This window comes from Oncorhynchus kisutch, linkage group LG5, assembly GCF_002021735.2.
Source record: "Oncorhynchus kisutch isolate 150728-3 linkage group LG5, Okis_V2, whole genome shotgun sequence".
Classification (NCBI taxonomy): Eukaryota; Metazoa; Chordata; class Actinopteri; order Salmoniformes; family Salmonidae; genus Oncorhynchus; species Oncorhynchus kisutch.
In genome coordinates, this window is record NC_034178.2 from 15,538,295 (window position 1) to 15,552,516 (window position 14,222).

Below are 14,222 nucleotides of genomic sequence, written 5' to 3' on the forward strand. Positions count from 1 at the left end.
GAGAACACGTCTTTCGCTTTGTGTGCGGGAGGAATTCCTTCAGCATCCTGACGTTGAATAGTCGCTGTCGTGTCTTCTTCACCACGATGTCCATGTGGCTTGACCATTTCCACTCCTCCGAGATGTGGAGGAACTGAGGAACTTGATGTTTTTGACCGCCTCCACGGCAGCCCCGTTGATGAGGATGGGGGGGGGGGGGGGGGGGCGTGGCCAGCTTGGTTCCTTCCTGAAGTCCACAATCAGTTCCTTTGTTTTACTGGATGTTGAGGGAGAGGTGGTTTACCTGGCACCACACCATCAAAATGCCTACCTCCTCCCTGTAGGCCGTCTCGTCGTTTTTTTGTTAATCAGGCCTACTACTCTCGTGTCGTCGGCAAACTTGATAATGGAGTGAGAACTGTGTGAGGCCACGCAGTCGTGGGTATACAGGGAGTACAGGAGGGGACTGAAGATGCACTCTTGTGGGGCACCCTTGGGGAGAATCAGAGTCAAAATCAAATCAAATTGTATTGGTCACATACACGTGTTTAGCAGATGTTATTGCGGGTGTAGCGAAATGCTTGTGCTTCTAGTTCCGACAGTGCAGCAATATCTAACATGTAATATCTAGCAATTTCACAACATATACCCTATACACACAAATCTAAGTAAGGGAATGGAATTAAGAATATCTAAATATATGGACGAACAATGTTAGAGCGGCATAGACTAAAATACAGAAGAAGAGTATAGAATACAGTATATACATATGAGATGAGTAATGCAAGATATGTAAACATTATTAAAGTTAAATTATTAAAGTGACTAGTGTTCCAGTTATTAAAGTGGCCAATGATTTCAAGTCTGTGTATATAGACAGCAGTCTCTCTGTGCTAGTGATGGCTGTTTTAACAGTCTGATGGCCTTGAGAAGTTGTTTTTCAGTCTCTCGGTCCCAGCTTTGACTCACCTGTACTGACCTCACCTTCTGTATGATAACGGTGAGAACAGGCAGTGGCTCGGGTGGTTGTGGTCCTTGATGATCTTTATGGCCTTCCTGTGACATCTGGTGCTGTAGGTGTCCTGGAGGGCAGGTAGTTTGCCCCCGGTGATGCGTTATGCAGACTGCACCACCCTCTGGAGAGCCCTGCGGTTGTGGGCGGTGCAGTTGCCGTACCAGGCGGTGATACAGCCCGACAGGATGCTCTCAATTGTGCATCTGTAAAAGTTTGTGAGGGTTTTATGTAATAAGCCACATTTCTTCAGCCTCCTGAGGTTGAAGACGGGCTGTTGTGCCTTCTTCACACACTGTCTGTGTGGAACGTTTGTCAGTAATGTGTACGCTGAGGAACTTAAAACTTTCCACCTTCTCCACTGCTGTCCCGATGATGTGGATCGGAGGGTGCTCCCTCTGCTGTTTCCTGAAGTCCACGATCATCGCCTTTGTTTTGTTGACGTTGAGTCAGAGGTTATTTTCCTGGTACCACACCCCCTGAGCCCTCACCTCCTCTCTGTAGGCTGTCTCGTCGATGTTGGTAATCAAGCCTACTGCTGTTGTGTCATCTGCAAACTTGATGATTGAGTTGGAGGCGTGCTTGACCACGCAGTCATGGGTGAACAGGGAGAACAGGAGGGGGCTGAGCACACACCCTTGTGGGCCAAAGTGTTGAGGATCAGCGAAGTGGAGGTGTTGTTTCCTACCTTCACCATCTGGGGGCGACACGTCAGGAAGTCCAGGACCCAGTTGCACAGGGCGGGGTTCAGACCCAGGGCCTCGAGCTTAATGATGAGCTTGGAGGGTACTATGGTGTTGAATGCTGAGCTATAGTCAATAAACTGCATTCTTACATAGGTATTCCTCTTGTCCAGATGGGATAGGGCAGTGTGATGGCGATTGTATCGTCTGTGGACCTATTGGTGCGGTAAGTGAATTGAAGTGGGTCTAGGCCTGACAGGTAAGGAAAGGTTGAAGAGATTATGTTGCTTACCTTCACCATCTGGGAGTGGCCCTTCATGAAGTCTAGGACCCAGCTGCATAGGGAGGAGTTCAGTCCCAGGTCTGTGAGGAGGGACTGTTTTGGGACTGTCAGTGTGTGTGTCTTGGCAATTGATTGTGTCTTCAGGGAAGTGTGTGTGTGCCAGCGGTGTCATGCCTGTGTGTTTGGAGAGAGCTGAGGCATACATAGCAGTCTAGGGCCAAACTCTCAGAGGGGAAGTGTGACTCTTCATGCGTCTCCAGCACTGTGTTTATTTGCTAGTTTACTGGTGGCTGAGTCACAGAACAGTGTTTTCCCATAGGAGCCATCCAAATACACAGAGAGGGAGGGAGATATGGAAACTTCCTTCTGTTTTGCTGTAAACACCCACGCAAGCACGCACCCATACACACATGCACCCATACACACACGCACACACAGTGTTGTACAACTAACCTTGTGGGGACACACAATTCAGTCCCATTCAAAATCAAATTTTCCCCTTACTCCTAACCTTAAACTTAACCCTAACCTTAACCCTAATCATAACCCTAGCTCCTAACCCTAGTTCCTAACACTAAACCTAATTCTAACGTTAACATTCATTCTAACCTTAACCCCAAACCCCCTAGAAATAGCATTTGACCTTGTGGGCATTGGTGGAAAAAGTACTGGTTCAATAGGGTCTGGTTCGGCAGATGATTGGATGGCTTTTAAACGTCTTTGAAATATGGGTGTGGCTATGATCTGAAAATTGAAATCTACTTCGGCTAATTTAAATAATCCTTCCAAATTTTGTCAAGTAGTGAAAGGTTTGGAGTGCAAAAAAACATACACAGCTTCCCACACAGATTGTAACTGAGAGAATCTCCATTCTGAAAACCTTAAATCAGCATTTTAGATTTTTATTTTACAGTTATTTAACTAGGCAAGTCAGTTAAGACTTGATGACAAGCTGAGCTTCACTGTTCATGTGGAGAACCGGCGCTCGGCATCGCCGGTCATCTAGCCATCATCGATCCACTTTTCATTTTCCATGTGTTTTGTCTTGTTTTTCCTCACACCTGGTTTAAATTCCCTCAATCATTTGTTGTGTATTTAACTCTATGTTCCCCCAATGTCTTTGTGTGGGATTGTTTATTCTAAGTGGCACGTGTTGATTGGTGCGCGATGGGTTTTGGTACCCAAATGTCGTGTTATTTTTACGCCGTGGGTTTTGCTATTTAACTGCTCCGGCTATTACCAGGTTCTGCTCTCCTGCGTCTGACTTCCCTGCCACCGATTACGCACCCTTTACACTTTCAGGTTATGTTGATATAGGACTCGTTTGACTGTGGATATAGATACTTTTGTACCGGTTTCCTCCAGCATCTTCACAGGGTCCTTTGCTGCTGTTCTGGGATTGATTTGCACTTTTCGCACCAAAGTACGTTCATCTCTAGGAGACAGAATGCATCTCCTTCCTGAGCGGTATGACGGCTGCGTGGTCCCATGGTGTTTATACTTACGTACTTTTGTTTGTATAGATGAACATGGTACCTTCAGGCGTTTGGAAATTGCTCCCAAGGATGAACCAGACTTGTGGAGGTATACAATTGTTTTTCTAAGGTCTTGGCTGATTTCTTTAGATTTTCCCATGATGTCAAGCAAAGAGGCACTGAGTTTGAAGGTAGGTCTTGCAATACATACACCTCCAATGGATTCAGGCTAATTGACATCATTTGTCAGAAGCTTCTAAAGCCATGACATAATTTACTGGAATTTTCCAAGCTGTTTAAAGGCACAGTCAACTTAGTGTAACCTTCTGACCCACTGGAATTGTGATACAGTGAATTATAAGTGAAATAATCTGTCTGTAAACAATTGTTGGAAAACATGCACAAAGTAGATGTAATAACCGACTTGCCAAAACTATAGTTTGTTAACAAGAAATTTGTGGAGTGGTTGAAAAACAAGTTTTAATGAGTCCAACCTAAGTGTATGTAAACTTCTGACTTCAACTGTATATGCAAGCCTCAACCACTACCCTGAGAGGACTTGATTCAGTATATCACGAGGCCCTCAGGTTCGTTACCAATCAAAAATGTTCAACACATCACTGTGATCTTTACAGCACCGTTGGCTGGTCGTCATTGACCTTGGGTAGGCATAAAACATCGGTATACACTGATTTATAAGGCCATATTGGGTAAAATGTCACTCTTGTTTTAATCAGGTCGGTAAATAAATATAAATTATGGTCCCATTCTCATTTGTTTTTAACAGTCCCAAGAATTAGAACAGATCATGGTAGAAATTGTTTTAATTACTCAGCTCCATGGTCCTGGATTTCTCTCCTGAACATTTACAAATTTGATGATCGAGTCACGTTGGTGGAGTTTAAACACTTGATCAATGTAAATATCATAGAAGAGTGTAATTGTCTTTAGGACAGCTGTTTTTTAGTCGTGACAGTGTTTTTTTTTTTAGTAATATGTAATTGTTGTGCTGTATGTGTGTCTATAGTTTTGTTTTAATGTTGTGTTAGTGTATATAAGTTGGTTTTCCTGAAACTTTGTTCCCCCTGCTGCTATTGGACCAGGTCTCTCTTGAAAAAGAGATGTTATCCCAATAATTAAAATAAATATTTTTTGTCATACTTGTAAAGATACCTTAATAATAAAAAATGACTCAAGTAAAATGAAAGTCATCCAGTAAAATACTACTTGAGTAAAAGTCTAAAAGTATTTGGTTTTCAATCTACTTAAGTATCAAAAGTAAGTTAAATTGCTAAAATGTACTTAAGTATCAAAAGTAAAAGTATAAACCATTTCAAATTCCTTATATTAAACAACCAGACGGCATCTATTTTTGCCAGGGGCACACTCCAACACTCACAGACATAATTTACAAAACGTGGCATTTGTGTTTAGTGATTCCGTCAGATCAGAGGCAGTAGGAATGACCAGGGATGTTCTCTTGATAAGTGTCTGAATTGGACCATTTTCCTGTCAAAATGTAACGAGTACTTTTGGGTGTCAGGGAAAATGTATGGAGTAAAAAGTTCATTATTTTCTTTAGGAATGTAAAAGTATAATTTGGCAAAAATAGAAATAGTAAAGTACAGATACCCCCCAAAACTACTTAAGTAATACTTTAAAGTATTTTTACTTAAGTACTTTACACCACTGCTTGTGGAGACCAACAAAATGTCCCGTTGGTCAAATTGTTGTTTGTTTACTATTCTTGTGTGGACTTCTGGTCCCCACAAGTATAGTTAAACACGTCCACACACACACACACACACACACACACACACACACACACGCACACAACCACCCTCCTTCCCACCCACCAGTCCCCATTTGTCCCCTTGAGAAATGCCTAGCTAAAACATTAGGTTATCGATAAATGTGCATTTGTTTGTGTGGGTGAACCCTACTCTCCTCTACCGAGCGCCCATCCTCCCCCTCTAAAACCCTGATATGTCCCTTGTCGTACTAATCCAGTAATATTGTGGCCTAGTATGAGAGAGGGAGAGCGAGAGAGAGAAAGAGGGTGTGTGTGGGTGGACTTCTTAGCATGGCCAAAACATTAAACAGAACACCATGTGCTGACTGCCACCCTAAGACTCTCCACCTCTCTCCACCTCTCACAGCTCCACATGCATGACCCACACAACCAATTGTGTGGGTCATGCATGTGCTGTACATTACAGCAGGTTAGCGTTTCTTCCTCATGAATCTTGTTCTGGAGGCAGCTCTGCAGAGTGGTCACTAGCTGGCACAGTCACAAAGTCATCAAATCTGATTTTAAACCTAACCTTAACCACACTGCTAACCCTAATGCATAACCCTAACCTTAAATAAAAAGAAAATGTTTGTTTTCATGAATTTTTACACATTTTGACTTTGCAGCTGGCCCATCTAGCGGAAATCGCTCCGTTCTGCCTCAAGGACAAGACCAATAAACGTCTACCTGCCACATTACAGGGGAAACTAAAGGGTCCATTGTTTCATGATGCCCCTCTCGATGATAAACAAACAAAAATAAATGCATGGTAATAGGTCACTTTTTTAAATATATTAATTTCAATTCTATGAACAATGCATTTCCTGAGTTAATCGTAACTTTCTCCTCCCCTGATAGCGGAGGTTTGTGTCAGACCCAATGATGTGTATAAACCCAGGTACTCTAGCGGTTAAGAGCGTTGGGCAAGTAACATCGAAAGGCTGTTGGCTTGAATCCCAGAGCCGAGCAGGAGAAAAATCTGCCGATGTGCCCTTGAGCAATGTACTTTCCCTAATTGCTCACTCTGGATAAGAGTGTCTGTTAAATTACTAAAATATTTCAGTCAATTTCACAAGCAACACATTTGACAACAAAAAAAGACACAAAAAAAGTGTAAATACATTGTAAACCACTGAGGTGAATTCAGAATACATGTGAATCTTTACATCTACACGTAAACCAATGACAGTCAATGCTACAGTCGGTAAATTTTGTGTTTGCTTACACTAAATCATGCGATTTGCTACACAAAGAACAACTTATAAAGCAATTGGTGATGGCAAAGCAAAAACTACATAGAAAGGGGAGAGAGGGTAGGAAAGGGATAGAAAGAGTAGCCTAGATGGCATAGAAAGAGGAAAAGGAGGTGGGTGGGCTACAGACAACCTAACCAATCATACGGTGTAGAGCTTGGGCATGGACAAACTGCATCTGCCAACACATCCTCCAATACGTTTCTGTCTTTCATTCCCCCTCTCTCACACACATGGCATCATTTCTAATCCTGTTCCTCTGAAACAGAGGATGTATGCCAGGGAACCATATGGGCCTGAACTAACCACCCCCTCATCTCCACATACACAGTACAATGATAGATCGCACGTTCTGCAAAGGAGTCCCATAGTATCTAAAATACTCATCACCAAAACAACGTGTGCATAACCACGCGTGCACAGACACGTGTGGAGCAGGGACAACCCGGTTCTATATATCATCCGCTGTGGGGGGAATCTAACACAGCTAATTGACACCGGACCCTTTTACACAACCAACTGGCTCAGTGATGGTGGATAGTTCCAGAATGAATCTCAACGACTTCCGGGACGTGTCCCAAATGGCACCCTATACCCTATATAGTGCACTATGTAGGGAATAGGGCGCCATTTGGGATGCACAGCACGCTCTTTCACTCACATGCTCTCCCTCCTTCACCCATAACAGGCCACTAAATGCCCGCTGGGATAGAAATGCATCCGATAAAGAACGTTAGCATAATAATGAGAACCCACATTTGTTCTCGAGTGATGGATGACAAGTTGATCCTTTCTAAAGAGGCCCCTCCCTCTCTTCATCCATCCTCCATCCATCCCTTCATCGCTATCTCTCGTTCTAAAGTGTGGTGTGCCTGTTCAGTGGCGCTCTCTCTTCTGTCATCCGTTGCCGTGGCAGCCAGGGGGGTTAGGTGACAAGTACAGGGTGTCCCCTAGGACCTAGGTCACAGAGGTAACGTACCTACGCCAGCAAAATAGGACTCACTAGAGCCCTTGCTCCCTTCTTCCATCCAGGACCTCTATATCAGGTGGTGTGAACGGAAGGCCTGGAAAATCGTTAAAGACTCCAGCCACCCAAGCCATAGACGGTTCTCTCTGCTTCCGCATGGCAAATGGAACCGGTGCATCAAATCTGACACCATGTCTCCTGAACAGCTTCTATCTCCAAGACATAACACTGCTAAATAGCTAACAAAATAATTACACACACTGAGTTGACCCTTTTTTTGCAGTCTCTATACAAACTCAGATGGCCCTACACACTCACCGACACTCCAACACACACTTCATAATTTGCTCACACACACACGCACATATAATTATCATATTTTCTGTTTATTATATATCCTGAGCCTCCAGCACCTCTGATTCAGAGAGGTTGGGTTAAATGCGGAAGACACATTTCACTTGAATGCATTCAGTTGTACAACTGACTAGGTATCCCCCTTTCTCTTTCCCTATACATAACTACCCCTCCAGTATCCCTGCACATTGTACATATGGTACTGGAACTGACTGACCCTGTTTATGTTCTACCGTATGCTATTTATAACATAAAACATTGTGTGCAGAGGACTAACACAGTCCTCTGCACACACACACACGCAGACACATACATATGCACACACGTGTTCAATACAACACAAGCATGTTTGTTTTTTATCATGTTTTTTATCATGAGTTCAATGAGAAAGTAATCAAAGAATATAAAGAGTCATATCCATGGCTCGCAATTTGTAAACCGAGATGACAGTGTACATTTCCAGCAGCTTTGAGAAGTAAAATTTAACACATTGGATCATGATTAGCCACAGTTTTCACATACTGTAGAACAAGAAAATAGTTACAGGGATTTTCACATGACTGAAAACCTTACAACATGCCATTAGATTGTATAAAGTAGAACCTCAAAGATACGAGCCTCAAGAGTTACAGATTGACCAGTCAACCGAACGGGCAATATGAAACGGAACTTCTGTCAAATGTAAATGTTGTTTACATGGTCTTAAAAACAAAATCAGATATTATTACAGTATCTAGATAAATGATTAGAAAACACATGTAAAACAATAAATATATATATGTATATAATTTCTATAACAAATCATTTATATAAAAATATATTTAATCAATATATTCGATAAAGGTTTGATGAGTTTTTAAAGTGAATTTCAAAGTTACGGACATTTCAGTGTTCTGAAGGACCTCCAGTCCAGACATGTTCGTATGTCGGAGTTCCTACTATACACTGAGAGTACAAAACACCTTCCTAATATTGAGTTGCACCCCCTTTTGCCTTCAGAACAGTCAAAATCACCAGGGCATGAACTCTACAAGGTGTCAAAAGCATTGCACATGGTTGCTGGCCTATGTTGACTCAAATGCTTCCCATAGTTGAGTCAAGTTGGCTGGATGTCCTTTGGGTGGTGGACCATTCTTGATACACACAAGAAACTATTGAGCGTGAAAAACCCAGCAGCGTTGCAGTTCTTGACAGACTCAAACCGGTACGCCTGGCACCAACTACTACCCTACCCAGTACATAGGCACTTAAATATTTTGTCTTGCCCACTCACCTTCTGAATGGCACAAATACACAATCCATGTCTCAATTGTCTCAAGGCTTAAAAATCCTTCTTTAACCTGTCTCCTCCCCTTCATCAACACTGATTGACGTGAACTTACTGTTATCATTATTATACCTTTATTTCAACAAGGAACACAGACTGAGACCAAGGTCTTTTTTACAGCTGGGCCCTGCGTATACATGTTTACACATACAGTTTAGGTACAATGACTTAACAAGTGACATCAATAAGGGAGCTTTCACCTGGATTCACCTGGTCAGTCTGTGTCATGGAAAGAGCAGGTGTTCCTAACGTTTCGTACACTCAGTGTATAGTGTCTCTCTGATTATTACTTATGTTTTCAACATGGTACTGCATTCACTTTACTCGATTCATGATTCAACACAATAAATAGCAAAAAGGAGAAAAATATATTTTACGGTATGATTTTCTTCACTACTTCCAATCCCAGATGAGATTTCTCATTTTCTGTAAACAGTTTCAGCCAATTACAGACTGAAATGGCACCATATTTCCTACATAGTGCACTACTTTTGACCAGAGCCCTAGCGGCCCTGGTTAAAGGTAATAGTGTACTATATAGGGAGGGAATAGGGTACCATTTCAGACCCAATCAGTCTGATCAAAATAGTCCAGTCAGAAACCATTGACTAGTCTGACTGAAATTATGATGAGGTCACTAAGTCCGGTCCACATATCCCAGGCCCATCACAGTTTCAACCACCATCCTGTCTCCATTTACCAGTGAGAACACAACAGAGGGGCAGAGGCCTTCCCATCTCCATAGAAACATCCCATGACCCCCGATTCTGATCTGTCCCATTGGTGCGCAGAAACCGTATCATTGGCTAAACCCAGGGTGGACGTCCCTAGATCACGTCTGCGATTGGCTCATTGGATTTCCGGCGGTGAGAGCCAGACAGGGTTCAAAGGTGAGAGAGGTGGTCCGGTGGTCCATGGCCAAATTGGAGTCGGGGGCAGGACGACACAGCCGACGGAAACGCTACGGGTCAACAGGAGAGATGGACGAGATGTTAGCCACACACAACCTATGCCTTAATGCACTGTACAGTATGTCTTATATGCTCAGTACAGTCTTGTGCACGGAATTACTGGCCAACCTATTCACTATAGCATGATGGGAAGGTACAAGTTATTTTCAAGACACACTAACTAATGTCTTGTGTAATCATGAGGGTAAGTCACAGGGGAAATGGCGGTAATTAAGTGTTGGAGTCAGTCCACATAGTGCAGTGTTGGACGGTAGGGGTAAGAGTAACAGTTAATGTGGGAGTCAGGGTTATGGTAGGGCCAAGTGTGGTAGTTGGCTGTTGGTGTAAAAATGTGTGACTGACCTGTGTTAGGCTGCCGGGGGTGGTGGCAAGGGCGTAAAGTGCACAGAGGGGCAGCAGGGAGACAGAGGAGAGGGTGAGGAGCCATCCCAGAGCTGTGGCCCACCCCGGGGCTACTATGCCCTTGCCCAGGGACAGAGGGGACCAGCACACCAAGGAGAACACAAACGTCGCCTGGTGAGAGAGAGAGAAAGAGTTGCACACACATTGCTTGTCTGAATAGGACCCAATGGATTCATCTTGAACCAGTGTATCAGTCTGATCCCTTTGTAGGGTAAGAAATGTACAGAGAAAAGTCCTAACTAGATTACGCAAAAAAATGTAACCAAATAATTCACATAATTACTCAAATGTGTACATAGATATAATGGCAGACACAATTGGGATATATGAAGATCACAGGGCTCTTCCCACACACAGGGGTCAAGGGTTAAAGGTCACTCACCGTGCACATGGCTGGCGTCAGATAGCGCCAGCACAGCTTGAAGAAGGGCAGCGGGCTGTAGCCAATCATGTGCTTAATGTTGTCATTGAACCTGTCAGGCCCTAAGGAACAGGGCGAGGGGTCAGGGGTTATTACATGGCTCTGTGGTCAAGGCTGGGTTCTGACCACAACAGTGGTTTAACCATGGTTCTGAATTGTAAGGATCAAACCAGGTCAATCTGAAGTCCAGGCACAATCGTAAAGACCAGTAATTGAAAACTAGAAAATGGTCTTCGAGGCCCCAAACCACTTAAATCGGAGACCAATATAAGACGGTAGAACTATAGCACAGGATATTGTCTAAGGTCCTGAACAGACCACCTTTAAATCCCATGGTCGTAATGACCATAGAGGAACTACTGGAGACCTGACCGCAGTCTAAACGACCATGGACAAATTCCATCTCCACAGGGATGCTCAGAGAGTAGTAAAGCATGGCTACCGCAACTCTCCCAAGTGCATTCAGAAAGTATTCAGTATTCAGACCCCTTCCCCTTTTCCCACATTTTGTTACATTACAGCCTAATTCTAAAATGGATTAAATTCACTTTTTTGTTCTCATCAATCTACACACAATAATGACAAAGCGAAAACAGGTTTTTAGAAATGCTTCTACATTTACATAAGTATTCAGACCCTTTGCTATGAGACTCGAAATTGAGCTCAGGTGCATCCTGTTACCATTGATCATCCTTGAGATGTTTCTACAACTTGATTGGAGTCCACCTGTGATACATTCAATTGATTGGACATGATTTGGAAATGGCACACACTTGTCTATATAAGGTCCTACAGTTGACAGTGCATGTCAGAGCAAAAACCAAGCCATGAGGTCGAAGGAAATGTCCGTAGAGCACAGAGACAGGATTGTGTCGAGGCACAGATCTGGGGAACGGTACCAAAAAATGTCTGTAGCATTGAAGGTCCCCAAGAACACAGTGGCCTCCATCATTCTTAAATGGAAGAAGCTTGGAACCACCATGACTCTTGCTAGAGCTGGCCGCCCGTCTCTGCAGCACTCCACCAATCAGGCCTTTATGGTAGAATGGCCAGACGGAAGCCACTCCTCAGTAAATGGCACATGACAGCCCGCTTAGAGTTTGCCAAAAGGCACCTAAAGAACTCTCATACCATGAGAAACAAGATTCTCTGGTCTGAAGAACCAAGATTTGGCTTGAATGCCAAGCGTCACGTCTGGAGGAAACTTGGCACCATCCCTACGGTGAAGCATGGTGGTGGCAGCATCATGCTGTGGGGATGTTTTTCAGTGGCAGGGACTGGAAGACTAGTCAGGATCAAGGGAAGATGAATAGAGCAAAGTAGACAGAGATCCTTGATGAAAACCTGCTCCAGAGCGCTCAGTACCTCAGACTGGGGCGAAGGTTCACCTTCCAACAGGACAACAACCCTAAGCACACAGCCAAGACAACTCAGGAGAAGCTTCGGGACAAGTCTCTGAATGTCCTTGAGGGGCCCAGCCAGAGCCCGGACTTGAACCCCATCGAACACCTCTGGAGAGACCGGGGTCCCGAGTGGCACAGCGGTCTAATGTACTGCATTTCAGTGCTAGAGGTGTCACTACAGACTCTGGTTCGATCCTGGGCTGTTTCACATCCGGCCGTGATTGGGAGACCCATTGGGTGCCGCACAATGGGCCCAGCGTCTTCAGTGTTTGGCCGGGGTAGGCCGTCATTGTATGTAAGAATTTGTTCTTAACTGACTTGCCTACTTAAATAAAGGTTAAATAGAAATTAAATAAAAAGACCTGAAAATAGCTGTGCAGACCCACTCCCCATCCAACCTGAGAGCTTGAGAGGATCTGCAGAGAAGAATGGGAGAAACTCTCCAAATACAGGTGTGCCAAGCTTGTAGCGTAATTGCTGTAGGCTGTAATCGCTGCCAAACAAAGTACTGAGTAAAGGGTCTGAACACTTAAATGTAATATTTCAGTTTAACATGTTTTATACATTAGCAAAATGTTCTAAAAAACGTTTTTTACTTCGCCACTATGTGGAGATAGATGTGAAAAAAAAATGTTGAATCCATTTTAGAATAAGGCTTTAACGTAACAAAAATAGTGAAGGGGTCTGAATACTTACCGAATGCACTGTAGGCAAGCATGTATGAGGTTACACACACACACACACACCTTAGGAATCCACCAGAGCAGAGAGGTTCCCACCTCACACAGACTGCTCCAATCCCCATCATCATTCCTATCTACAGCCCGTGTCTCTACCTTCTGGCTAGGGCTCTTAGCGTAAAACAACAATCCTATCTTACACTCTCAACTTACATGGAAACAAATTAAAGTAGATCACCCAAAATCCCTCTGCAGTTCCACTGTAGACTCTGCAGATTTTCACTCTGGCTTTTCTGTGTCTGAGCTTGTCTATGTTAGAGACTTCGTGTTAGCATTTGAGGCAGATCTATGCCCAAGCTTTTCTGTGTCTGGAACTTTTTGGGATGTTAGCGTTTCTAAGAAGATTTATGCTCAGGTTTTTCTATCACCGGAGTTTTTCCTGCGTTAGTGACTTAGCGCTAGCATGTTATCATCTAAGGGAGATTCATGCCTGAGCTTTTCTTTGCCTATGCTTTTTGTGTGTTAGTATCCGTTGCAGCTACTGTGGGCTCCCCAGGGCCCCATGGCTGAGACTGTGTGGCGACACATTCAGCGGGAAGATTTAGGGTCTGGGGAGACAGTGACTCATGAATAGATCTGGCGCTGGCTCGGTCTCCACTACACTACAGCTCACACCCGCAATAGACTACTCCAGATTCATATAGTGTTGACCTGAATAGGAATGTGAAAGGTACGGTGAGAGGACATACAAGATTTGTGCATAGTTAAACAACACCACCGTTCGCTCACTTGGTGCGTATTTGCACAATTGAGAGATATCTTGCTATGGCTAACAGAAAGTACAGTGTTTCGAGGGACACGTGTGTTCAGTGTACAGTGTTAAGTCTACATTAGGTTGAAAGATGTTGTGTTAAGGTTGTGATAAGGTATTTAATTGTGCACAACCTCTGGACTCACCATAAACCCAGCCCACGGCCACCGACTGGAAGATGGACAGGAGCAGCAGACTGGCCCCACTACAGGAGTAGTGGTCATAGATCTGGAACACATAGAGACCACCCTATCCAAAGAGATTGAGAGAACATGACATCACAGATTTATCACCACATCATAGATCTACACAATTGAAAAGACAGAGGGAGATCATTTAATTGGGAGAAGACATTTGGGTAATGTACTAATTGTAACAGAGTGTCTAACAGTAGGTGGATATGTCAACT

At 43.7% G+C, this 14,222-nt stretch overlaps 1 protein-coding gene across 9 annotated transcripts in view; it reads right to left on the reverse strand.

Moving 5' to 3' along the window:
- Positions 1-8,146: 8,146 nt before the first annotated feature.
- LOC109890716 (sodium- and chloride-dependent GABA transporter 2) overlaps positions 8,147-14,222 on the reverse strand; it is a 52,034-nt gene continuing 45,958 nt past the window's right edge. For all 9 annotated transcript variants that reach the window (XM_031824588.1, XM_031824589.1, XM_031824591.1 and 6 more), the window contains 4 exons: positions 13,960-14,062; positions 10,881-10,981; positions 10,439-10,609; positions 8,147-10,086 (listed from right to left, as the gene is read on the reverse strand). In XM_031824588.1, the coding sequence (XP_031680448.1) occupies positions 9,958-10,086; positions 10,439-10,609; positions 10,881-10,981; positions 13,960-14,062 (504 nt within the window). In that variant the 3' untranslated portion in view covers positions 8,147-9,957. The remainder of the gene's footprint in view (positions 10,087-10,438; positions 10,610-10,880; positions 10,982-13,959; positions 14,063-14,222) is intronic.